Here is a 25,055-nt window from a genome sequence, read left to right as displayed (position 1 = left end):
CAAGATTGCCACACCACCTCGAAGCCGCTTCACCATCCCCGAGTTCAATCCCAATGAGTTTCCCGGTTTTCTCCTCGCCGTTAGTCAATCGGCCACTTCTCTGAGCAGCCCATCCACCACCGACTCCCATCGTTGGATAGGTATCATGAGATATGCCGGCCCGGACACACTTCAACCCGTAACCGCGATTGACACGAGCAGGAAGCTAGGAAAATGCAAATCTTCCCCTTTCCCGTGAAAAGTCAACAAAGACAAAGCTTTCATCACATGGAGCACCACTCTATATTCCAACTTTCTAGGTGTGCCGGACTGCCGGGTCCCGGCGCTTCAATCAGCAGCTGTTCAAAGTTCGGTGTAGGATAGATGGTAGGAAGACAGTGGAAGAACATTCGTCTGGGTCAAAAGAAATAGTTGAAACTCCCCAAAAAGTGATACTGGAGGCTGGCAACGACGATATGGATGTTCTGAGGATCATGATGCCCAGTAGGTACGGCGACCACACCCAGACCATTCTGGCGGACTTGGCGCCCGCTTTCGAGTCGGACCCTGACCACTGAGTCAGATGTTGACAAGCCCGCGCCCAAGAAGCATGTCACACTATCAGCTTGGCATATTAGGCATATTTGAAGTGGTAGCAGTTCTGTGATGGCACGTTCCAAAGGGGGGAACCGAAGTCTGGGCGGGAAAAGGACCTGATGCCCTGTGGGGATAAAACCGGACTATGTCCTCAACCCCCAAAACAGAACCGTGAGATTGAAGGCATTCCGTCCTTTCCATCACAAGAATGGTTCGTCCCACTCAGCAGCCACCGCAGACCAAGGTGGCCGAGAAGCCAGCCTTTCGACGCAATTCACCATGGCCCTTTCTGTTTACGTTTTTCTACATCGCCCTTCTCATCGTTCCTTGGGTGTTCACATGTTTGTTGAACAAAGGGAAATTCCATCTCAAACGACCGAAAACAAACTATGGCTACCACAACCTCACCTTGCGTGCCCAGCCTAGAGATATCGAGTTCAACACCAACATTGTGCACACGATAGACGTCCTCAGCTATATCGCCGCCGTCGCCGCTATGCCTGTCATATACGACTTACTCTCCAGGGCAGCGGCCGTATACTCTCAACGGACAAGCCTCAGCAAACCTTTGTCCGCAAAGCAGCTGTTTAGCCTAGCTGATGGGGGGTTTATACGTCACTTGCGCAGTCCCTCTCGCAAAGGAACTTGGCACTACTTACTAGGTACGGGACTCGTTGTTCTTTGTGAGTATATGTTATCCAGAAACCTTGGGCTTTAGCCTCTTGATTACTGACGCGTTGTTCTGCTCGATAAAGCCATCATACAACTTCCAATCAGAGCGATCTTTGTGCGGCAAGAGACCATTTACGTACCTCAGGGAGCCATATCCGAAACGAGAGGTTGGGACTGGCACAACAGCGTAGCCGGCTATGAATATCTAAGTACCCCCGATCACGCTGTAGGACAGTTGGTGGGAACTGACCCAGCTCCTGCTATTCTTGCCGCGACGCCAAAAGACATGGTGGTAGCCAGAACCAGGGGTACGTTGAAGTCGCTTGCGTCTGACGAGGTTTTATTCAATGCATGGCGAGATGGCCCGGAGGAGGGAAGTTGGGAGAAAAGGGTATTTGCCAGTTCAGTCCCTAAAAACAGCGTCACCGGCATTTGGCGACAGCTTGCAACGCGGATCAACAGCACTTGCCACTGCGAACCATCCGAGTTTCCCAGCCAATGCGACGACGGTGGCCTTAACTACAAGAGCGACAATCTTACAATCGAGTTTTGCGTCGGAGGCCTGTTCCAGAAAAGCCCATGGAAACTGGAGCAGTATCTACGGGAGGACATCACCGAGGAGTTCTACGTACGGCTCAGTGCAAATAAATCAAGAATCAGCAACTCCTTGTTTCGCTCTGAGGAGATTTATCGTTGCACCGGTAACAGCAGTCTTGGCTACTTCGAACTGGGCAACCAGTTCAACAATGGAATATATGGCCCCTTGGTATCTGCGCCATACCGAACTTTAGACACCGCAGTTCAAGCTGGATTCCACGCGGATACTGAGAATAGGTAAGTTATACTTGGTGCTCAACCACACTCTTCCTGTCGTCTTTCGTGTTTTGTTTCCCCTTATTTCGTCCCCAGTCTCTTGGTCTTACCATACTCTGGTCACCTGCTAATACATACTTCCACCGCCTTAGCTTTCCTCTTAGATCTTACGCAATACCTAAGACAAGTGACTTTATGCCTGGTCCTCTAGGCCTGTCACTACTTGCACTCTTTGGACCCGGCTCCTTTCCCAAGGCAGCTGAATCAATCAGGACGGCAGACGATGTAGCTTCACGCACTCTGTGTCGGACTTTGCCATTCCACTTTGAGAAATATCGAGACAAGTTGATCCAAATTGACAGCATTTATCAAGATGGCGACATTCATCCAAATGTTTGCTCAGATTTCAAGTGGACACGGGACCCAGAAACAGACAAACCTACGGGCGGACTTGAGTGGTATATGGAACCCGCATGGCAAGATGAATACCTCCTTGATTTCGTTGAGACCCTTTGTCTAGGCCGGTCCTCATATACCTTTTACAGCCCATCACTCAGCTTTGGTGGAGAAAATGCAAGCACGTGGCTTTCAATGGCAATGCACTACGCCAACCAGGGCTGGCTAGATATAGCAAGTTCGAACCGCCTCGAGGGCCCCGAATACCTCGTGCTCTATCCCACGTGTATTTGGAACGTCCCAGGTCTCGAATACAACAAACCGAGTGTTTCCACCGCAGGCGTGGTCGTTGTCAGCGTGTTGTTAGGGTTTCAAGTTCTGGGACTACTGTTTCTTTTGGGGTACATTTACAGCACCCCGACCTGGACGAGTACTCTCGACTCGCTGGCCATTGCACGCATTGCATACCAGTTGCCGGATGAGGACCAAGATCTACTCAAGACGATCGGGCTACGTCGTGCGAGGAGCGGCGAGCTCAAAAAGCTCGGAGCCGGCGTCGAAGAAGAGGCAAACTCAAGCCTGCTTCCCACCAGGGACAACGTCAAAGAGGCCAAGGTCTCGGAGTCGACAGTCTAGCCTTGATTACAGCCGCCAGGAGGTGGGATGAGGTTGACCAGCAACTATGATGAAATGAGAAGGGAATGGGATGGAGGGAAGATTCTATTGATTGACGATACCACTTTGTTCTTAGCAATATCACCTCTGGAACTGCTCTTTCTTCCAATGACCCAAGCAGTACTCAAAGCAGTTGATGACTTCCTCGGTGCCGAATACGCAACCTGTCTAGTCTCGTCAGTCCAAATTACATGGTTTGCTCCCCCTTTGCCCAAGCAACTCAGCCTAACTGCCTCCAATCTTGATCGCCAAGGCCATATTTTGCCTGTCGGTTGTGGCTCAGAACCGTTGGGAACTTGCCGAACGTCCGAGTCACCTATGTACGTACAACTGAAAGACGCCAGAAAAACAAAGCTGCGACAAGTGTGGGCGGCGTTCTGGACCTTTCATCTTCGCGTCTGCCCCCCAGACTTACCATCCCATGTCTATCAGAAATATTTGCTTCAGGGGGCCAGGGCCCAGGGGCACTTTGACGGGTTGTCTGGAAAGTGGATCGTACTTAATCTCGACGCTAGCCCGGATCCGGTATGCAGAACATCAACACATTGTTTCTCTCTTGAACATTGCATGCACTGAGGCTCGAGGCAAATCCTTTTTCCCCGGGCTTGTTTCCCGCCTGAAGGGACGAATGAAGAAATCGACAAGACCCGTGGTCTCGCAGTCATTTTGCGAAGCAAGAGCAAAACCCCGAGACGCCCTGCAAGTACACCTCTTTTGGGATATAATTTGCTAGCTTGGTACGTTGATCTTACAGGAAACAAGGGCAAAAAGACCACTTGATCGACGAACCAGGCACGCCGAATGAGACTAAACCACCTTTGGTTTAGTCTCGGTCTCGGTCAACTGCTAGCTTAATGCTGTTGGCCCTACAGGTTGGGCGTTTTATATCTTGGCAGGTACTTGGCGGCAGTCTGTCAGCTACTCACAGGGCTGGAAACCCTGGAAAGATACTGGAAGAGTTCCATCAAAAAGAACCTTGAAATGAGACTTTGGAAGTGGCATGCTCTGGCGGGTGGTTATCGTGGCGAACGTGGTTCTTATTCAGGAGAAAGAGGGAGTGGGAAAAGAGGGGGGAAGGGAGAAGGGAAGAAGGGAAGAATGGAAGAAGGGGATGAGGAAGAGAAGTGGAAGAAGATGGGAGGAGAAGGAGCAGAGAAGGAAAGAAAACAAGATGCCATGCATCAAGCCGTTATCTGGACCGCACGGTGGTAGCAGATCCGGGTCAATCCTCCCACTGATAACTCTGATCGAAGAAGGACTAGATGGATGGGATTGAACATTGTGCAGGACGATGATGATCCAGTTCAATCATCCACGAATGTACACCCAAGCAATGGACAAGCCACTGACGACGAACCTGCAAGGAACAAGCGGCTCTGGAGAACCTTGCGCCCACTTCGCTTGACAAGGAAAGTGGGAGACAATCCGGCCTGCACCCGAGTTCCAGTCACTCTCAGAGAACCGTGGGGACCCGAGCGAGATCGGGGGGCTTTTAAAGGCCGAAGTCGAACGGATGTCAACGACAGAAACAGTCAAGCGGCTAGGCTGCATCACATGTAAGCGCTAACTCTTCTAGCGAGTCGTGAGGAGGCGGTGTTAGAAAAGTCGATCAAAACACCAAGCCAAGCCTCGAGAAAGAGACTACCACTAGGAACTAGGGAAGAAAAAGTCGAAAGCGTTACGCCGTGCCTAAGGTACCTGTGCCCGGCAGATTGGATGGGCTGGAATCTGGATGGGTATGGAGAAAGGCTCTGGCTCTGACTCTGGCTCCTATTCGCTTTTTGATACAGTACCTTTAGAGCTAGTAACACAATAACGGCGAGACCAAAAGGGCTAGTGGAAGGACGAATAGAATGGACGCCAAGAAAGGGGCAATGGTCACCTACAGCACGCCATTTTACATGTTATCTGTGCAGACACTGCAGAATACCACCCCTATGGAAAGGCATGGCCGCATGGCGACAATGGCTAGCCGGGAACTGCTTGAGAACCTCGCCGGAAATATGGACGGATACAATCACCGGTGGATGATGGTGGTTTGATCCGATGGGCAGGAACTAGGAAGAGAGGATAGGGGTCATGAATAATGTGCATGGACGGAGAGCTACACTAGTGACGGAGGTTAGTTTAGGCAAGTGGTATGGTGTTATCTGTTGGCGTTGAAGACTCTTTGTCTTGCGAGTTCGGGTGGGTGGTGGTATATGAGGTAAGTTCTCCCCCTACGTCCCTGCTTGATGTGGCGATGGTCACTTGGAAGTTTTGGTCTGTTAACTGTGTGAAATCTAATGTCGAGGCTGGATTCGAGGTACCAGAAAGGAACTGAGCTGGGTTAGGGCAACTTACCTCACCGGGACCAAGCTTAACCTCTATATACAACAAGTACCTAGAGAGAGGTATTCAAGACGTCGTCGACTGGAAGTTTCTTTCCCATTGTACCTCGCCTCACGCACTCAGTTGCCCATCATGATCGTCCCCAAGTCGGTCTTTGCTCATTATATTGTAAGTCTTCACTTCCATCCTTCCTGTCATCTCATCTCACGCCTTTGTTCCTCTCAACCCCCTTTCGATCACAATTTATAACTGACGCATTATCCCACCACAGGTCGGCCTAACCCTCAACCAAACCACCGACCAATGGAAGCGTGACATCCGCTCAGCTTCCAAAGCCTCGATCGACGGCTTCGCCCTCAACATCGGCGCCTCCGACCACTTCACCCTCTCATCACTACACACCGCCTACGAAGCCGCCTCGGCATTCGACAACTTCAGTCTCTTTCTATCGTTCGACTTTGCCGGGGGCGGATTCGCAAGAAGCTGGGACGTCGATTACATCGCCAACCTGACCAACACATTCAAGGACGAGCCGGCGCAGTTTAAGATCGATGGGAAACCGTTTGTATCAACTTTCGAGGGGGTGGACTTTCGGGAGAGATGGATGGAGGTGAGGAAGAAGGTGGAGGGCGGTATTGTGTTTGTGCCGGATTGGAGTAGTGTTGGACCCGAAGGGTTGAGGGAACGGGTGGGGGATGTTGATGGGGCTTGTATGTTTCCCTTTTCTCTTTGCTTTCCTTCTCTCCCTGCCCGACCTGATGAATGGCAGGATACTAACAACGAACAACAACCACCAGTCTCCTTCGACGCCTGGCCCGGCCCCTCTCAATCACAACTCACCACCTTTTCCGACGACGGCTACTTGTCTGCTCTCTCATCGTCATCCTCCTCCCCCAACGGCAAATCTGTCCAAACAGACAAGATCTACATGATGGGCATCAGCCCCTATTTCTACACCCGCCTTGCGTCTTACAACAAAAACTGGTATTCCTCCTCCGACACCCTCTGGCCCACGCGCCTTTCGCAAGCCCTCTCCCTCTCCGAAAATTCCCTTAGCGACTCCCCTCGCTCTCCCGATCTTTTGCAAATCATCACCTGGAACGACTTTGCCGAATCGCACTACATCTCCGATCTTGTCCCCTCGCAGATCCTCTCCGAAGCTGAGTCGTATGTCAACGGTTTTGACCACGGTGGTTTTCGTGCTGTTCTGCCGTGGTACGTGGCTGCTTACAAGCTAGGTAAGACGGCCGAGGAGGGCCTTACGGATGCTGAATGGCCGAAGGAGAAATTGGGTGATGGGGTGGTTAGTGCGTGGTACCGTACTACACCTATCAACATCACCTCCGAAGGAGAAAGGAAGTGCAGTGATGGCGGAACCAAATGGGGACAACAAGGAGAGAAGTCGGCTAAGGACGCCGTCGAAAAAGATGTGGTGAACTTTTTGGCCATTGTCCGCAAGGATACTGAAGTTGTGATTTCTGTCGAGATAACGGGGAAAAAGGTGGTGAAACAAGTGAAAAAGGGAGGAGCGAGGTTCTTCCAGGTCGGGTTTGAGGAGTTGGGATTGGGAAGGGGAAATAGGAAGGGGGGTAAGGTGAGGATCGAAATGAATGGAGAAATTAGAGAGGGGAGGGAGGTTAGGGATGAGTGTCCTGAGTCGGGAGTCGTAAGTTCTGTCTGTTCATTAGTTCTCTTTTTTTTAATAGTGATGGTCATGCTTACGAAACGGGAAACAGATCAACTTCAACGCTGCGACGGTTTATATTGCTAACAGCACGCATCCTGATACTGGTAGCGATGACTCCGGAGCTGGGTCCAAGGATGGAAAGGACGATGGTGATGAAGACGGTGACGAGAACGCTGCTAGGCCCGGAAGGAGCGTTGGCGTGACTGCCGCTTTGATGGCTTTCATCGGCTTTGCGTTGTTCAACCTTTGAAGGAGTCGAAAGGGTGGGAAGGAGGGATATGCTGGATGATGATTGCATGAAAAGGCGCCCAGGCGTCTCTTATGATTCGGTGGTTTACGATATTTTGGTGTAGAATGCCCGTAGACGGTGGACGGTCTGCATGATACCATGATTGTTTGTACATACTTCGATTCTTCTTTCAAACCGTGGATGGTATTTGGACCAAGATATCTTCGAGACTTTTGCCCGGAACAAACTGTCAGACCTTCCTCATTTCCGGACCATTTTTCGTTCGTGGACGTGTAGGTACAACGTGAAGCCTCCCTTCGTGTTTTCAGATGTGCCTCCATTCACACCTCCACTTCCCCCCTCACATTATGGCATCTGCGGTCCCATTACACCTTCATTTGCAGTCATGTACACACCCGTTCTAAATCAATGGTCTCCCCATGTTATGTATTGGTACCAGGTATATCTGACGTGAGCGGTAAAATACTGGGTACCTTACCATAGCAATGAATTATCAGGTTATTTCAGTGACTGTCAGAGCAAACGAACGATTCGTCGTCCTGGAAACTACATGTATCATCGGGCAAGGTGCACCACACTGCCATCCAACCCATAGCCGCAATCATCTTCAACTACGACGTGGAATTCCATGTGAGGAAACACGGCGATAGACAACGAGGGCAGACGGGCTTGCACCTCCAGCGTTCGATCCATACGTGGAAAAAGTTCCTTCACGAAAGAAGAGGTTTGCCATGAAAAGCCCAAACTCTCCAGTCCTTTCTATGGAAGCTTCCTTCAAAGTCCCACTCGGTAGAGGTATCAACAACAGCTGGACAAGTACATGTAGACCAAAAAAGAATCTCCCATCTTCCCACTTTCGCAAGAAATCAAAGATAATATTGTGACTGTCAAACCGAAAATAAACCGAAAAAAGACAAGAGGAGAAAGAAAAAAGACAAAATAAATTTAGCTGCAACTCGTTTCGATCGAGTGACCTCCGGGTTATGAGCCCGGCGCGCTTCCGCTGCGCCATGCAGCTTTTTTTTTTCGCTGATGAAAATTTTAGCTTCCAATGTGTTTATGTACCCGAGTCCCGACTCCACTATATTTCAATCCACTCAAGTTCATTACATCACCTGTGTCTTTTTGCACCTTGTTTTCTTCTCGTGAATCTTGTCTGCGTCCATCTCCTTTGGCGCTTACTTGGACATTCTCATACTAAATATCCTAGAGGTGTATCAAGGACTATTCATCTGACATCCATCATCAACCATATGGTAATCTTGGTAGCTCTTTTTCTTTTTTGAGTGCACTGCCAAAGCATGCTTTGCCTGTGCACAGAGCACATTATACTCACTACGACGAAGTTCTTATAACCTTTTTTCCTGCGGTAATTCTGCGAGGATTGTTTTGCTGGAGAAATTTCATTAAGCCTGATTGACAAGCACTGGGCACACGTGGACAAGCACTGGGCGAGCGATGAAAGGAAGCTGGACTTCTTCGGCGTCGGATTGTCTCCGGTGTTTCAACCGAGATCGGGATGTTGGATTCTTCCTTGAACGCAGTCATTACCGATTATTTTTTGTGTCATATTGGGTATCCAGTTTTGGCAAATTCGAACTCGTCTATTGCCTCAAAACTGATCTCGCATCGTATGATATCTAAACCGGGACGCCGGCCTCGAGTCGGCTTAACACCGATTGGATAATTCAGTCGACGATGGCACTAGACTAATCACGGTTAGCTCTGTCACAGCTTGAAAAGACGTCGTGCTTATTGTGGAATGACCGTTTAGATTCTCACTCGGATTCCATCGAAGATATATCCAACCCAACGATCATAACTGGAGTCCTGGTCCCTTATCCGCCTTATCTACTTCCGTTCCTTAATCACAGCACATCCCATCATGGGCTGCACAGTCTGCAACAACCTCCAACCGGACGAGGAGATGCCCTACCGCGTGAGTGTCCCTTCCGCGTTCATCAGGCCGTTACTCAACTGCCCGGGTCCCTCACCGACTAACATCCATCTCAAACCCAGTCCACATCCCTTGAAGCCCTCCAATCCTCATTCAAGGATGGCTGTCCTCAATGCACCTTCATCCTTGACGCCTCTACCCATCTCAAACTCTTTAGCCCTTCTACCTCCACCTCCACCTCCAACTCCAATGGCGAAAACCCCAATTCCATCTTCATCTCCCTCCAACCTTCTTCAACAGACTTCACAATTATGTGGACCACCGCCGATAAAGAAACAAAGTACATCCAGATCTACACCCCTCTCGGTCACCCGCCCGCATGGCCAGGGATCTCTCAAGGGCTGCAACTCTCTCCTTCGCCAGACTCAGACGAAGCATTTGCGTTTGTCAAAGCCCAGCTTCAGGAATGTGACGACAACCATCCCACATGCAAGATTGTCGGTCCGAAGCCACCTACTCGCTTAATCGACGTCAACTTCTCATCGGAGTCCATCCGCCTCGTGGAGACTGCCTTTCTCCCACCAGCCACTAAGAGCGAAGTGCCGTACATAGCCCTAAGCTACTGCTGGGGCACAAGCAAGACCGTCACTACCGTATCATCCAACTACCGAGCCCACAAAGAACAAGGCTTCCTCATCTCTTCTCTCCCTCAAACCCTGCAAGATGCGATAGCCGTCACCCGCCGTCTTAACCAGCGCTACCTATGGATTGACGCGCTCTGCATCATCCAAGACGATCTATCAGACTGGGAAGTCGAGTCAGCGCAGATGGCGACCGTCTATCGTAATGCTTACCTGACGATAGCAGCGGGCACGGCAGCTTCTTCCGATGAGGGATTCTTGCAAGGTCGAAAACACGCCGCTGGCGAACCAGGTAACCAGGTCTATCAAGCCCTCTGGCCCTTAACCCACGAAGAGGGAGAGGAAGGCGGCGAAATGAACGTGAAGACGGCAACGAAACTAGCTGCCCGCATCCTCCCCTACTTCATCCACGCCCCCATCCACCCCTCTTCCATGTCCCAAAACCCGCTCCCGCTCGATACCCGCGGCTGGACCCTCCAAGAACGAGCTCTCTCCACGCGCCTCCTCCGTTTTAGCACACATGAACTCAGTTGGTCCTGTCTCTCCGTGCCCTGGGAATGCGAATGCGGCCATAAAGAATACCCTTCCCCCTCCATCCTCTCCTTACGCTCCCTGAGCGCCATCAGCTCCTGGACTTCCACTACGGAGCCAGACCCAGCTGACCCTTATCGGGATAAGCAAACGCAGGTCATGCATTTGTGGCAGAGCTGGGACGCGATAGTCACAGAGTATAACTCTCGAAAGTTAACGCAGTATCTGGATAAACTGCCGGCGGTGAGCGGTATGGCCAAGGTTTTTGAGGAGTTGACGGGGAGTAGGTATGTAGCCGGGTTGTGGGTTGATAATTTTGTTAGGAACCTTTGTTGGTACCTGCCTCTGGATAAGAGTAAAGAGGAAGACCAAAAGGGGACAGCGATGGGGGAGTACATTGCGCCGAGCTGGAGCTGGGCGAGTTTGGGAAGAAGAGTGAGCATTAAGATGCATAATGAGATGCTGTATCCTGATGCGAGACGGTTCGTGCCGAGGGCGGAGGTGGTGGATGTTGAAGCGGTGACAGTGGGGAAGAATCCTTTGGGGAGGGTGAGGGATGGGTGGGTTAGCATGAAGGGATTACTGAAGAAGGGGGTGTTAGTCGTGAAGGAGGAGAAGCCGGAATTGCCGGTTGAGACGAGGTATTCGGTCGTGTTTGAGGGGTTGAAGAGTGTTGAGGTTAGGGTTTGTCCTGATACGTTGTTGGAGGAGTTTGAGGTTGTTGATAAAGATGGAAGTAAGAAGCGAGCAGTGAGACGGGCGCGTGAGGGGACGAAAGAGGGTGAGAAGGTGTCGGGGAGTGAGGTGTACCTCTTCCTGCTGGGCAACTTTATGACGATCAACCCGCGGAAGGTGCAGTCGATATCGTTGGACTTCTTGGTGCTTGGGCTGTCTCCGAGGAAGGGAAAGACAGGGGTGTATGAGAGGATGGGGTATGGGTATACCGAGCCGCTTTTCACGGTTCAGATAGAGGATTATGTTGATCTGGTGGATCAAGAGTTGGTCACCATCGTGTGAAAAACCCAAGATTATGGCTAGTTGTGTGGTCGTCTCCAAACCTCGCATCCCTTCACTCACTAATAGGACTTTACATTTAGGCTCCATATCTCGCGCTCCCACATCCACAACTCATCCTCATTCCTTACGAGTCGCCTTGGCCTCTCCATCAATCTGTCCAAGATTTCCGGCCTATGGACTGGGACAAAAGCAGCCTCGTCGAATTGCTTCTCCCGATAGTTCCCAGCCTTGCCAGATACAGGATTGATGTTCTCCCTTGCGTACGCTAGTTCCTCCTTGAAATGTTGCTGGATCACTTCCAAGTAATCCAGGTCGCCGAATTCCATCTGCCGCAACTTGAGACGCGTTATGGTATTAGCCATCGCACGAATTATACCTCTCAATGTATGATTATCATAAATATAGGCGGGAACCTTTCTGTAAGCTTCAACATCCCTTGCAGTAATACTGTAGATATCGGTTAGTATGGGATCCGTCATAGTCCACCAGTGACGCCAATGAGCCAGCAAGCGAGTCGTGTGGGCATCAAGATTATGACTACCCCAAGAAGGCGGCCTTCTGAAGCCTAGACCTCCAAGTTCATAGCAGTCACAGTTGAACTCCGTCGAGTATTCTTCGTCTTCATGTTGCCTCCGTATGAACATGAGAAGCGATCCACGATAAGCGAGCATCAACAGGTCCAACTGTGAAGCTAGTTCCTCGTCATCCTCTCTAATTCCTTCGACGTCGTCGGGCTCCGGGGGGCTGTGATCGTTCCACCGTGTTTTACAGCATGTGTGAACCAGGCCGAGCCTATCAAATAGTTTCAGCCGCACTGACTGTTCGAAGCACAGCAACTTTTCGTCTTGGGAAAGAAAACAGGACTCGATCCAGGAAACCAATGCATTGCCCCTGTGCTCATGTCCATCGTAGTTTCTGGGGTACAGTTTATAAAAATAATGGAGGTTCTGGGGTAGACATCCGTCTAAAACAAGACAATAGCAACGACGGCTGTCTCTAGACATTGGAGGACAAAGGCCGGAAACGTACTGGACTAACAGACGTAAGGAAGACCAGTTAGTGACGGACTCGGTACCCCAAGCTGTAGCGAGCCGCACCAGGAGACTGCTGTTCATTATGGGGACAAGAGGCGTAATGTTGCTTCTGGTTCTCGTAGCGACAGGGGCAAGAGGCGTGATGTCCACCCTGGTTCTGATAGCTATAGCCAAAAGAAAATGGGCCATCTCTGAATGCCCTCTCGGCCTTGAAAGTATTAGATTTGTAGCCACGGATGGGTGAGTTCAAGGCAGGGTAATGATCAAAGGATCGTTTCGCCACTGCAAAGTTGCCGGCACACGGCGGGACGTCAGGATTCTGAAGCTGAGAGATCAGCATGCTAGCTATGCGCGCTCTGTCTTCATGAGAAAGGCGTGATGAAATAGGGAGGATCGTATTGGAGGCGTTGGCATACGGACCTTGGTCAGTCATCAGTAGTATCAGTTCGCTCTGTAGGTCGTCTCTGACCGTGGCGGGCTCCAGTCGCACCTCCAATTCAACTCGATTTATGGCCGGGCTGGTTCGTGTTTGCCGAGCTCCGATGATCGTAGAACCATGCACATTCACATCGACATCGACATCGGTGCTTCTGTTGTTTAGCTCATGGACCTTGTTCTTGATCTCGTCCAGCACGCTTGTGTTTTCATTGACTCTCGTTCCGATGGTCACAGTCGTTTCCCTGAAGACAGTTAGTTTTTGCCGCGTTGAAGATGAAGCTTGGTTTGACTCACAAGTTCCTAGTGGAGAGAGCGAGCTGCACACCAGAGAGTCGACGGTGGATCTGCTCATTGTACCGCTGAATTGTCTCGAATTTCCTGACAAACTCTGCCTCTCTCGTCATTGAGACGACATCACGCCAAAGCCGTTTTATTCCTCTCAGGTTCTGACTTCCAGGTCCCAAAAGGTTTTCGATTTGTGACTCCAGTTCCTCTGTTACTTTGCATGCTTCATTGATGTCGTCCTGGAAGGTTTGCAGCTGGAGTTGGGGCAACAACATCCTGAGGGACGGATCGGCTAGGTGGTTCCGCAGTTGAGCCATATCTCGTTTTGAAGCCCGAACAATGCCAAGGAGTTCCCGTGAGCTTGACAGGCGTGTCTTTGAGGCTCTTCAGAAGCCCGACGCCCTTGGTTGCGCCCTTTACTATCAGTTCAGCGAACTGGCAGGCAGCGGCTACGATTCCGATAATTGCACCCGCTTTCATGTTGAGGGAAGAAGGCGGGGGGAGGGGGTTGGTTGTAGAGCGATGATCGAGTGTTATTGAGATGAAGGGAACAGATTGAAGATAGTGAAGTGCAAAGGCAGGCGGGAGGGGATGAAGACGAACGCTTAAGACTGCTGAGTAAGTACTAGTAGGCGAGCGAAGATGGGGCGTGAAAATAGAGCGAACATGGACAGTCAAATACGCCTCGCTTTGGCTAGGTAGGAAAGGCCGCAACGAAGTTGCACTCCTCCCTTGGCCTGCAGTGACCTCTCAATGTCAGCCAGCAGTCACGTTTCGTGCACCTACCTCATCAACTTCATAAGGAATCTTCAAGGAAAGTGCAAGGGAACTCACCGATGGCAACTTCGGCCCACTCGCACCAACCTCCATCTTTGCAAACTCCCGCTCGCCCACCTTCTGCGGCATCAAGCCCATCTCCGTGAGCATCCTAAAAAAACGGCTCCTTCTCCAACAAATCCTCGGGATCTTCATACGAGAACAGCCGTCTCATGTTGTCCGACGACGTTGGATTGATAACATCATGCCATATCCCTCAACGGACCTCGTCGTACTTGTACAGGATGCTATCATCTGCTTGTCCGGTGTGAATTCTGAGGAGACAATCGTAGAGACTGCCTACGTCCGCGATACCGACGGTGAGGCCGAGGCCTCCACTACAATAATTCGTCAGCATCAACTTCTAGTCTTCCACCTCAACGCTCAGTAACGGGAAGGAGAAGGGAGCAGAGTGAAAACTCACAAGGGGTTACACAAATGCGCCGCATCCGCCACCAACAAACACCTCCCCATTCTCATTTCTTCCACGCACCTCTGATGGACTTTATACGGACTAAAGTTCACCAGTTCATACTCCTCCGGTCCAGAATTACCAGGTAGGATCCTCCTGAACTTCTGCTCCAACCTTTCTTTGAGTTCCTCGTTGCTTAGTCCGCCTAGTTCCCCGTAGGTAACTCGATACAGCCCGTCCAGCTGGATCTTGGCTACCATGTGCCAATGCTCAGTGTCGATAAAGAACTGACTATCGTCGTAGTGGTACTTGTCAAAGGGGTAGTAGATGTTCGTGGCAACGATTTGTTTGTCCCATGTGAAACCGGGGAATGCATCGGAACCAGAGCCAAAGAGGAGCTTGCGGAGGGTGCTGTTGGCGCCGTCGCAGGCAACGATGTAGTCGGCTTTTAGGATCTCGGTGGTGCCGGAGGTGGTTTTGGCTTTTACCCACGCTTTTCCCGTGTTCCCGTTTCCGTTGCCTGGAGTTACCTTTTTTTTCCCAGGCTCTTCTCCGACTTGAGCCTCATCACTATCGCCGTCACCAACGTCACCAACGTCAATAACCTCCCACCCCCATTTCACGACTGCCATTGCCTTGCCCGCATTCTCCTCTCCGTCTTTCCCCTCCTCCCCATCCCTCCCATCCTCCTACTTCCCAAGCAAAACTCTCCCCAACCGATGCAGCGGTAGACAAACCATTCTATACCTCCACTCACCCTCATTATCCTTGCCCTCAGGCGGATCCGGATTCCTCAGCTTCACCAATCTCTGGTTTCTCTCTCCGCTTTCCTACCCGTTCACACTGTCCTCTCCAAGCTCCGAATCTTCATCTTTTGGTGAAGGTCCATCCAACTTCCTCCAACTAACACCATTAGGAAAGAACCCCTGCCTCTTAATCTCATCCAACACATGGGTCCCCGCACGCTCAAACTCCATGCAGGACTCAGACATGTATGTAATGCGAGGCGCGGGGATTGGCATCCAACGCAGTAGACTTTTCGAGAAGAGTAACCGGGATGCCGGCGCGGGAGAGGAGGAGGGAGAGGAGAAGACTCTGATTGGTGGCATGGTAAGCAAAAAAATATAAAAAAATAGAACTAATAATAAAAAAAAGCAGAAAGAATTGTAACAAATATGGTGAGAGTACAACTTAACAGCGTGAAGTTTTGCGTGGATGGATAAATGTATAGAGGTTGATGTTCGGTTCTCGAACAAGCTGCAAGATGCAAGATGCATTAAAGTCAAAGATGACAATCCTCGCGCTTGTCAAACGTTGATGTTAACGTTAACGTTATCGTTTGGGACTGGCAATGGGCGATGGGCGTCAGGCGATGGGCGACGGATCAATAAAATTTTGAATGTTACCATAGTAGGTTCCCCTCCTTTCATTTGTACCTCTCACTCTTTGTGAAACCACAACCAGGCCGCCACGGCCGGTTATGTAATGCCGAAGACGGGATAGTACCTGACTCTGTCCGTAGCACGCTCAAAGACGCAGTTGACGTACGCCCCCATTTTCTGAAGGAGTGTAGGATGGATAGAGTGTTGTGAATAGCTATTCACACTTCCACCACTACTCTTAGTGAGACGAAGGAAACGCATCTCTCCTCCCACCAAATATCTTTCTACTGAATGACTGTGAATCGTGCTTTTCCGTTTGAAGAACACGTTACAAGGGAATTTCGGATTCAGTTACTAGACAGAAGGGCAAAAGTACCTATCACAAGAAATATGTCTCTAGTACTCGGTGTCAAGTTGCCTCAAAACACGTTTAGACTCCCTTAGAGTAGGTAAAGAAGGACCAATATAGGAAAGACCTCGAAATCTTTTTAATAAAAAAAGGCAGGCTTATGGGGGGTGGTTTTTAGCGGGTTATACTTAAAGGGCGTGCCCACAGGGTGGTTATTCTTGCCAAAACTTCATGGACGGGATGATATTGCAACGGTGGCACAACCCCGCCTCACATAGTGCGACACAATGCGTATATTGTTGGTCGTATTGATGATGCATAATGCTTCTAGGATCTAGCCAATGCTCGTATCTATGTTCATCAACGTTTGGCCCGAGGTTTATCCGGTAATGTCTCTTCTTTCTTTTGTGTTTAGGCCTTGCGCAACTTATGCGGAAACGTCTTCTCAACCTGGCTCACAACGCCGTCCAACAACGGGAATCTGCTCCTGTTCTTGGCCAGCTCTTCCCGGCCGAGGTTGAAGAACTCGCGGAAGCCGAAGCCCTTGTTCCATCCCTTGTCCGAGCGATAGGCGTCTCTGATCTTCCAGAATATGGAACCCTGGAGGAACCTTTGTTAGTATCGCACCTGGCCAAAGAGTCCAGATCAGGGGAAGAACTCACATCATAGATCCTCCTCAGGTCCTCCTTATCCACCTTTCCATCCTTCTGCACCAACAAGAACGTCACGCCAAACTCAAAGACGGACGCAAACCAGCCAAACGGGTCCACAGCAACCCTATTGGTCGACATTATGTTCCAGAGCTCTCCTGCGGACAGTGCAGCCTTGTTGCCCCTGTCAAACTTGCTAAACAGGTCCTCAAATGCTTGCGGGATGAATCGGCCTTCCTTATCGTACGTTCCCGAATCCGAGCCGTGCTTGGCCTTGTGGATGGATGGTACGTATACCCGGAAGAAGGGGTCGGGGAAGTAGGAGTAGGCAAGGCGGGTCGGGTACGAGAAATTGAGGTTGATGATGAGTGTCGCCAAAGCGCAGAAAAACAGGTTGAAACCCAGCTCATAGAAGCCCATGAAGGTGTCTTGGGGCCAGATCTGGCCGTCGTCGTCGCGGTCCCAGAACATGACGTGTTGTTGGAGGACGGTCTGTGGTGGAGAGAAGTTGAGTGTTAGTAGGTGGACTTGGCGCATTGGAAGACAGAGATGGTTGGGTGACATACATAGTCCTCGAGGTTCAGAGTGTCGACATATTCGGGACTGCCCTGGGGCTGCTCTGTCGAGACAGCCAGGTTCGCGCGAGCGACGCTAGGCCTGTCGATGATGGCGTCAATGTCGGTTGCTTGAGGACGCTCGGCCGTGGGAGGACACTTGGGCACAGCGGTAGCAAAGTCGACGCCTTGTCTGCCTTCGACGGCTTGGACGACTTCTCTGGGGACCACTGAGACCGGCATCTCGCTTAGCCTGTTGTTTGGCGCGTGGGCGGTGGGCAGTACGAGGTCAAGCGTATTGTTCGAGGAAGTGTTTCGTCCAAAAATGAATATGGCTGGTTTTGTAACAATACTGGCCGACCTGATCACACTTCGGGTCTGTGGAAAGAACAGGTCTCGACCAGACCTGAGAGCTGGGAAGGAGGAGGCTGATGTAGGTGGAAGTAAGGTTAAGTTACGAGACGGCCGGATGGAAGAGACGGATGGATGACGATCACCCGTTGCAAATACGGGATCGTCAGAGTAGTGCCTAGCAGGTGTGATGAGGACGAAAGAGCTCAGTTGGGTTGGAATTAGCGGGTGCAGCCGGAAGGAGCTGTCATCGTAGCTGTTAAGCGAGGTCATTACAGGAAATGGGATGACGCCTGCCGAACTGTCGTCTCGTCCTCATGATTTTTCGTGACATCTTAATGATTTCTTGATATGGTGACGTCATGGTGAGCATTCCACTAACATGGGCCCTTGGTGTATAGCGTGCTTATTACAACCACCGAGGGTAGGATTGAAGAAAATTGTGAGGCGGTTGAATCGTCCTCCAACCGTTTTCAAGAAGACCCAATCGCTGTTTCCATTTAATTGCATGTGAAGTTGTTTGCCGTTTGTCGATCATGGTTCGTTCTTGGGGGTCGCTTTTTCTCTCTTTGTTTACATTGTACCCCGCCGAGAGTGGGGTAGGTAGGTCCGGACCCTTTAGCGCGCTCTGCAAGTGCTACAGTCAGCACTAACAATTTCAACACAGCGGACTTCCCGAAGGATGGAAGGGAATTGTCTCCATTCGCACAACTTCTGTTCCTCATTTACAACACCTGACCCGAGTTTCGAATAAACAAATACACAACCTACCATCTGTTCAAATCCCCGTCGCAAAATCATTCTCAATATTCATTACCTTTACCCGTGCCACAGTATGTCTAGTGCCACTGGCGATCCGTCCTCCAGAAAGGGAAGTCCGGAGCACAACATCAAATGGCCGGCGGGGTTCCGACGACACAGCAGCGTTCCAGTCAAGTCTTCCTTTGGCTGGCGGCACGACATGTAACGTTGATTTGTTCTGCGGGGATTATTCCCATCCAGAGTTACACGTGGAATGCTTTTGAGGAGGATCATCGCGACGCCATATAACATCGTCAATGGCCCGAGGAAGTCGGTATAAGATGCACAAGTCCCTTTCGCGACGGGAATGTTGCGAGGCCGCAATTACTCACCGGCACCTCTAGCAACACCACGGCGCCCATCTTGGAGCTCTTCGCCATCCACATCATGAGGTCACAGTTAAGGCTTCACGTGCTGTTCAGCGCCATCCTCTCCATCACCTCAACAGCCGCGATAGACCCCAGCAACTCCCTAGTATTGACACCAGGGCAAATAGCATCCATCCCCACATGGGACTTGCAGTCCTCCACGAAGGCGGGAAAAGATCTGGAGACACTCTCTCGCCCTGGCGTCGACACCTCGGGATGGATTCACGTCAACGCGTCCAAGTGTACCCTGATGGGCTGTCTGCTAGAAGCCGGCACCTACAACGACACCGAGTTATTCTACTCTGACAACCTCCGAAAAGTCGACAGCAAACAGTTCGAAGTGCCCTGGCTGTATCGACACGAATTTGGACTGGATCCTGAGGCTGGGAAATACTTCCATCTGATCACGCATGGAATCACTTCTCGCGCCGACGTGTACCTGAACGGGAAGGAAGTTGCAGACAAGAAGACACAGGCTGGTGGTTATGGAGGACACACGTACGATATTACTGATCTGGTGGGCCAGAAAAATGCCTTGCTCATTCAGGCACATCCGACGAGCTATTATTACGACTTCGCGCTAGGTTGGGTGGACTGGAATCCATGGCCTGCAGACAACGGCACCGGTGTATGGAGAGATGTGGAAGTCAAGCAGACGGGATCCGTTGCTCTTGGGCCGCTACGCGTGGTAACCCAGCTCGGAACGCCTCTGGAAAGCTCGCCCGCAAACGTGACACTGCGATCCAGGGCCCGTAATCTGGAAAAGGCTGCAGTAACCATCACTGTCGCCGGCACCATTTCCCCGGAACGGTACCCCGGCCCGCCGATTACTTGGTCCCAAATCGTCACCCTTCCGCCCCTGTCAACCACAGACGTGACCCTCACAACCACGATCCCGAATCCCGCCATCTGGTGGCCAAAACAATGGGGTTCCCAACCCCTCTATTACGCCCAGCTCTCCGTCTTTGTTTCCAACAACACGATCTCCGACTTTGCCTCCGCGACATTTGGCTTCCGCACCGTCACCTCCAAGCTCAACTCCTACAACGACACCACATTCTACGTCAACGCCAAACCCTTCCAAGTTCTTGGCGCTGGTTACGCACCCGACATGTTTCTCCGTTTCAATCCCTCAAAGTTCGAATCCGAGGCCCAATACGTCCTCGACCTCGGCTTCAACACCATCCGCCTCGAAGGAAAGAACGAGCACCCCGAGCTCTATGAGATTGCCGACCGACGGGGCATCATGATCCTTGCTGGATGGGAGTGCTGTGATAAGTGGGAGGCATGGAGTTACAACCAGGACCTGGCGGTGCCAACACCGGTATGGAACGAGGAAGACTACGGGATTGCCAATGCGAGTATGTTCCACGAGGCCGGCATGCTTCAAACTCATCCGAGTGTCCTTGGGTATCTGATTGGCAGCGACTATTGGCCTGACGAAAAGGCGTCACCGATGTATATGAACGCTCTCCAGAGCCAGGACTGGCAGACACCGGTGCTAGCGTCGGCTTCGAGGAGGGGATTCCCTGCGTTCATGGGCTCGCCGGGACTGAAGATGGAAGGACCATATGACTGGGTGCCGCCCAACTACTGGTATGATATTGAACCGAGTGCAAGTCGTCTCGGAGCGGCATTTGGGTTTGGATCAGAGTTGGGTGCGGGAGTTGGAACCCCAGACTTGTCCAGTCTGAAGAAGTTTCTCTCCCCGGCTGATTTGAACGACCTGTGGAAGAACCCCAACAAAAACCTGTTCCACATGTCCACTGAGACCTCCAGCTTTCACAACCGCAAGATCTACAACGACGGCCTCTGGAAACGCTGGGGAGCTCCAACTTCTCTCGAGGACTATGTCCAAAAGACGCAGATCACCGACTACGAAGCCACCCGCGCTCAGTTCGAAGCCTACGCCGCCAACTGGAACTCCAAGCGGCCTGCCACCGGCCTGATCTACTGGATGCTGACCGGTGCCTTTCCGAGCTTGCACTGGTCCATCTGGGACTACTACATGCACCCGGCCGGCGCCTACTTTGGCGCCAAAGTGGGTAGTCGGATCGAACATGTGGCGTATGACTATGTCAAAAAGAGCGTGTTTCTTATCAACAGGTCATTGGACAAGGAAGGAGCAAGGAGTGTCGAGATTCAAGTGGTGGATACAACTGGCAAGACCTTGTTGAGTAACACGGTCAAGACAACGACAAAGCCGAACACAAGCAAGGAAATCACTTCTCTGTCTTCCGCCCTGAAGAACATCAAAGACGTCGTATTTGTCCGTCTGGTCCTTTCCGATCCCTCCTCCAAAGACACTCAGGTCCTGAGCCGCAACGTCTACTGGCTCTCCAAAACTATCGACACTCTCGACTGGGACAACTCCGACTGGTTCTATACGCCTGTCACCAAGTACAGCGACTACACGGCCTTGAACAAACTGGCGGCTGCGAACGTGAGTTTGGCAGCTCGGTCCCGTGGGCACGGTCCAAAGGGGCATTCGGAATCAGCAATGCAGGTTACTTTAGAGAATCACTCTTCCGTGCCGGCGTTCTTCATTAGGCTCAACTTGGTGGACAAGGATGGCAAAGACGTGTTGCCGGTAACTTGGGATGATAATTACTTGACCCTGTGGCCGAGGGAGAAGATTACGGTTAAGGTTAGGCCTTTTGGGGGGGCGGCGGAGCCGGCAGTCGTTCAAGTGGTTGGAAAGAATGTCAAAGGCAGCACTGTGAGCATTGCTTACTCTCTTGGAGATTCTTACCCCTAATCATCGGGCTTAGAAACGGCTCTTTCCACTCGACAGCGAGCAGGCTTGGAAAGTGGGAGTTGCTGGCATTGATATGAGACAGAGCCTGATGAAATAGCCTGGGCCGAGTTTCAGGGTGCCTGGCAGTGCATCCCATAGAACGGGTCAATCGCTGAACATACAGCAGCTAGGTACTGGGCGTCGGAGGGAAAAGAAGGGGAAGAGGATCTGGATGATGCTCAACAAGTTCAACCTGGGCTAGCCAATATACTGACACGGTTGACCTATCCTTGATTCCAGTTGTCAGTGTATTTATGGCAGACAGCGGCAAATGAGTTGAAGGTCAACGAAGCCGGTTCCGCTGGTTTCATGTCGTAACATGGAAGCCAACGTGATGGCCCTTGGCGTTCTTATTTCTGGTCCCCAAGAAGCACAAGATGGCATGGACAGCACGCATATTGATCCGTGGGATAGAACGTGTATACACGGTAAGGGTTGCTGTTGGTGGGTGGCTGAGTGGCCGATCTTCGCTGCATTCGTTCATTCACCAAAAGTGACTCCCCGCCGCTCGCGGCTCAGAAATTTTGATCTGGCCACCGCCATCACGGTTCGTTGTCAGTATAGCACCACCCACGAATAACATCGTCACCTCAACCGCTATCATGACCGTAACCAATCATCTCCACCACCCCGACTATCTCTCCGCCTGCGAATCCGGCGATCTCGAAACCGTCAGTAAGATCCTTCTCGACCACGAATCTCTACAAGGGCAGGTATCAACCGCCGCGCTAGAAAAAGGCTTATCAAACGCTGTGTGGAGAAGACATCATGCCGTAGCCGACCTCTTACTTTCCCAATGCGTCAAAGTAAATTGAATAGCCTTCTTAGGAGCGAATAACCGCGAAGACCTAGCTATGTGGGAGGTGTTCGTCAAGAATGGGTGGGGTGTTAATACCACCGAGTTCGAGGATGAGACGGCACTTCAGTTAGTAGCATGACCAGACTCCCCTTCTATACTCGGCAGAAGGGAAAGGATGACTAACCTGGGGGCCAGACTTTCCGTCGGCAAACTACCCATCATGAACTTTCTTCTCGCCCACAGCGCCGACCCAAACCTCCTCTCCGTCCCCGGCCGCCTGTGCCGCGCTCCCTCGGCCCTCATCACAGCCTCCGTCATCGAAGGCCAACCCGGCGACAACGCCATTCGTACCCTTTTTAGCCCACGGCGCGAAATTGGAGCCCAGCGCCATCCACCACGCTATCAAACCCAGTTGCAAGTGGCGCAAGGACAAAGAACACCGCGAACGCAACTGCGCGGAGAGAGTCAGACTTCTGATCGACGCTACAAAAAAGACGGATAAGGGTTAATAGGAGGCGGGGATGAAGTGGTTTCTCAACTACCTTGACCCCAAGAAGAACGGAACACCATTACATTGTGCCGTCCGGTGGAGTTGGTTTGAGACAGTGAAGCTGTTGGTTGAAGAAGGAGCCGATGTCGGTGTGACGTATAGGGGGCAGACAGTGGTGCAGGCGGCGAGGGAGCGGGCGGTTGGAGGTGACTAGAGGGCGACGAGGATTTGGGAATGGTTGACGGGGAGGAATTGGGAAGATCGTGGGGAGGAGGGCATCGTTGAGTAGGTCTTGGGAGCGAAGCCTTGGGTGGAGGTATATCGGCAGACGATGCTTGAGCTGGAGACGGGGGAGAGTGAGTAAGGTACAAATGGAGGAATTTGGGGATGGAATCTTTGGAAGGGGAGAGGAGCCTGGAGTTGACGATGGAAGTGGAAATGTCGCGGTAGCTGAAAGGTTGTGGTGGTCAGCGAATCGGTTGCATGGGTTGGGAATATGACAGGAGGAAGACGCCGGACGTGCTCGGTAGCGGGGGGAGAAGTGATAAATGAAAAGGGATTGTGAAGATTTGAGGGCAGAGGCGAGCGAAAAGAAGAGAAGAGGGGATGGATTGTCGATGGAGGTTGGCCGTTGGGGTACCGATGGCCAAAGACGTTTGTGTCGGGAGTGTGGGGAGGCAGATAGTATCTCATTTCTGCCTAACGTCTAATTGCACTCGCGTCCGCAGATACCGTTAAGGACTGTTATTTCCTATCCCGAGACACCTGAGTGATCTTGGCACATCAAACATCAGATTAGAAATGCGGACCAAACATACTTCTCCAAACTTGCAAGATCTTGGGGAACTCTCAAATTGTATTGTCTTCAATTATTAAAAAGAAATAGTAAAGAACGCAAGTAGTTACTTGGATTATTACATTGCGTGTTCTCTTCTGGATACCACTGGGGATCTCGCAGTGTCCCATCGATGCACGACAACTCAACCCAATTACATTTCGCTGTCATTCACCGACAGTAAACCATCAACCCCAGCACCTGCGGTGATGGTCAAGGTCAAGGTAGAAAAGGAACAATTGAAACTCACAAGTTACCCGGTTAATTGAGCCCCTCACTCCTTCAACCCTATGCGAGTGCGTTCACGACCCAGGAAGGTGGAGACACAAAAATATCGCCAAAAAATATTTATGGTCTCTCCCGCCGGGAATTGAACCCGGGTCTCGAGCGAATCGAACTGATGATGTTCAAGCTTGACAAGCTCACATACTGACCACTATACTACGGAAGATTGTACAACTGTTAATCAGCTGTCGTAGTTGGATGTTGGAAGATTGCTCCGAAAGATGTTCTTATAAGCGTCACCCAACATGGACCCAACCAAGTAAGCAAACAACTTTTTCTTCCGAATACTTTGACGACAACGGCAGATTATTTACAGGGAGTTCCACAAGGTTATTCAACTGCGTAGTGGACCAATAAATTACGGTACTTTGGGTACTTAAATGCAGGCATAGTTTGGACTTCGTTCGTTGTTGTCTTCGCAAGTCACGTCACGTAAAGTCGTCCCTGACCAACCTCGCGGTCTGGCTTGGCTGTCTGTGAGTGTCTGGTGTGGGCGACAAGTACAAAAGACGGACGTTTAACTTGCAGTGAGTTATAGGTTTTTCCCCAGATACCTTATTGTCATTTCTCCACAGTGAAATCGCTGTCTACCTAATGTCCCGTCAACGGTCCATCCTCGTGAAATACCCCCGGGAATCTCACTGAGTTCTATACCGGCACAATCCATTTACTCCATGTCTTTGTCAGCTTCAGTCCAGTACCTTACCGTCAGACCTAGCTATCTCCTACTTATACGCAAATGCAGTTGACAACTAAAGCATCGGTGCAACGGCCACACCCCAAAATAAAACAAAGGAAAGGACCAAGCAGTGACCTGACCTGACACGCTGCTCAGAACGATGGTATCTCTCTCCCTGATATGTACCAGCTTCTGACTGTTCTTCCATTCTTTCCAATCTTCTCGGCCTAGATTCCAGGAGCAA

General features: G+C 51.1%; 7 protein-coding genes and 2 non-coding genes across 9 annotated transcripts; 4 read left to right on the top strand and 5 right to left on the bottom strand.

The window, feature by feature from the left end:
* The first annotated feature begins 754 nt into the window (after positions 1 to 754).
* Positions 755 to 3,416, top strand: SMAC4_05841 (uncharacterized protein). Its single transcript, XM_024655703.2, has 3 exons — positions 755 to 1,259; positions 1,332 to 2,082; positions 2,214 to 3,416. Exons 1-3 carry the CDS (start codon positions 785 to 787, stop codon positions 3,091 to 3,093), a joined length of 2,106 nt encoding a protein of 701 aa, XP_024511549.1. The 5' UTR covers positions 755 to 784; the 3' UTR covers positions 3,094 to 3,416.
* Positions 3,417 to 8,346: 4,930 nt separating this feature from the next.
* SMAC4_13907 lies at positions 8,347 to 8,418 on the bottom strand. The gene has a single exon. It is a non-coding gene; the product is annotated as a tRNA-Met (tRNA).
* An 867-nt stretch (positions 8,419 to 9,285) lies between these two features.
* On the top strand, positions 9,286 to 11,486 carry SMAC4_05839 (uncharacterized protein; the record flags this gene model as incomplete). Its single annotated transcript, XM_003345634.2, has 3 exons — positions 9,286 to 9,339; positions 9,420 to 10,756; positions 10,852 to 11,486. The coding sequence occupies 3 exons, from the start codon at positions 9,286 to 9,288 to the stop codon at positions 10,913 to 10,915; spliced, it is 1,455 nt and encodes a 484-aa protein (XP_003345682.2). The 3' UTR covers positions 10,916 to 11,486.
* Positions 11,487 to 12,542: 1,056 nt separating this feature from the next.
* On the bottom strand, positions 12,543 to 13,560 carry SMAC4_05838 (uncharacterized protein; the record flags this gene model as incomplete). The annotated part of the gene is made up of 2 exons (XM_003345633.1): positions 12,543 to 13,200; positions 13,253 to 13,560. The coding sequence occupies 2 exons, from the start codon at positions 13,558 to 13,560 to the stop codon at positions 12,543 to 12,545; spliced, it is 966 nt and encodes a 321-aa protein (XP_003345681.1).
* A 436-nt stretch (positions 13,561 to 13,996) lies between these two features.
* SMAC4_05837 (uncharacterized protein) lies at positions 13,997 to 15,290 on the bottom strand. Its single transcript, XM_003345632.2, has 3 exons — positions 15,229 to 15,290; positions 14,484 to 15,160; positions 13,997 to 14,397 (listed from the first exon to the last, which is right to left on the bottom strand). Exons 1-3 carry the CDS (start codon positions 15,232 to 15,234, stop codon positions 14,277 to 14,279), a joined length of 804 nt encoding a protein of 267 aa, XP_003345680.1. The 5' UTR covers positions 15,235 to 15,290; the 3' UTR covers positions 13,997 to 14,276.
* Positions 15,291 to 16,306: 1,016 nt separating this feature from the next.
* On the bottom strand, positions 16,307 to 18,030 carry SMAC4_05836 (uncharacterized protein; the record flags this gene model as incomplete). The annotated part of the gene is made up of 3 exons (XM_003345631.2): positions 16,307 to 16,802; positions 16,865 to 17,344; positions 17,419 to 18,030. 3 exons carry the CDS (start codon positions 18,028 to 18,030, stop codon positions 16,614 to 16,616), a joined length of 1,281 nt encoding a protein of 426 aa, XP_003345679.2. The 3' UTR covers positions 16,307 to 16,613.
* A 377-nt stretch (positions 18,031 to 18,407) lies between these two features.
* SMAC4_05835 (uncharacterized protein) lies at positions 18,408 to 22,195 on the top strand. The gene has a single exon (XM_066090354.1). It carries the CDS (start codon positions 18,946 to 18,948, stop codon positions 21,682 to 21,684), a length of 2,739 nt encoding a protein of 912 aa, XP_065947393.1. The 5' UTR covers positions 18,408 to 18,945; the 3' UTR covers positions 21,685 to 22,195.
* A 130-nt stretch (positions 22,196 to 22,325) lies between these two features.
* SMAC4_05834 (uncharacterized protein) lies at positions 22,326 to 23,294 on the top strand (the record flags this gene model as incomplete). Its single annotated transcript, XM_003345629.2, has 3 exons — positions 22,326 to 22,398; positions 22,552 to 22,648; positions 22,718 to 23,294. The coding sequence occupies 3 exons, from the start codon at positions 22,326 to 22,328 to the stop codon at positions 23,022 to 23,024; spliced, it is 477 nt and encodes a 158-aa protein (XP_003345677.1). The 3' UTR covers positions 23,025 to 23,294.
* A 908-nt stretch (positions 23,295 to 24,202) lies between these two features.
* Positions 24,203 to 24,298, bottom strand: SMAC4_13906. The gene is made up of 2 exons: positions 24,262 to 24,298; positions 24,203 to 24,237 (listed from the first exon to the last, which is right to left on the bottom strand). It is a non-coding gene; the product is annotated as a tRNA-Asp (tRNA).
* Positions 24,299 to 25,055: the final 757 nt, after the last annotated feature.

Source organism: Sordaria macrospora, chromosome 6, assembly GCF_033870435.1.
Source record: "Sordaria macrospora chromosome 6, complete sequence".
Taxonomy (NCBI): domain Eukaryota; kingdom Fungi; phylum Ascomycota; class Sordariomycetes; order Sordariales; family Sordariaceae; genus Sordaria; species Sordaria macrospora.
This window is presented reverse-complemented; position numbering and strand designations above follow the sequence as displayed.

Bases quoted from the DNA above. Each gene is read 5' to 3' on its own strand.
- SMAC4_05835 (XM_066090354.1), top strand. From the start codon at position 18,946: ATGAGGTCACAGTTAAGGCTTCACGTGCTGTTCAGCGCCATCCTCTCC.
- SMAC4_05837 (XM_003345632.2), bottom strand. The intron at 14,398-14,483 runs GTGAGTTTTCAC...GAATTATTGTAG, and splicing joins GCGCATTTGTGTAACCCCTT to TGGAGGCCTCGGCCTCACCG.
- SMAC4_05841 (XM_024655703.2), top strand. From the start codon at position 785: ATGGTTCGTCCCACTCAGCAGCCACCGCAGACCAAGGTGGCCGAGAAG. The intron at 1,260-1,331 runs GTGAGTATATGT...TGCTCGATAAAG, and splicing joins TACGGGACTCGTTGTTCTTT to CCATCATACAACTTCCAATC. The intron at 2,083-2,213 runs GTAAGTTATACT...CCACCGCCTTAG, and splicing joins CACGCGGATACTGAGAATAG to CTTTCCTCTTAGATCTTACG.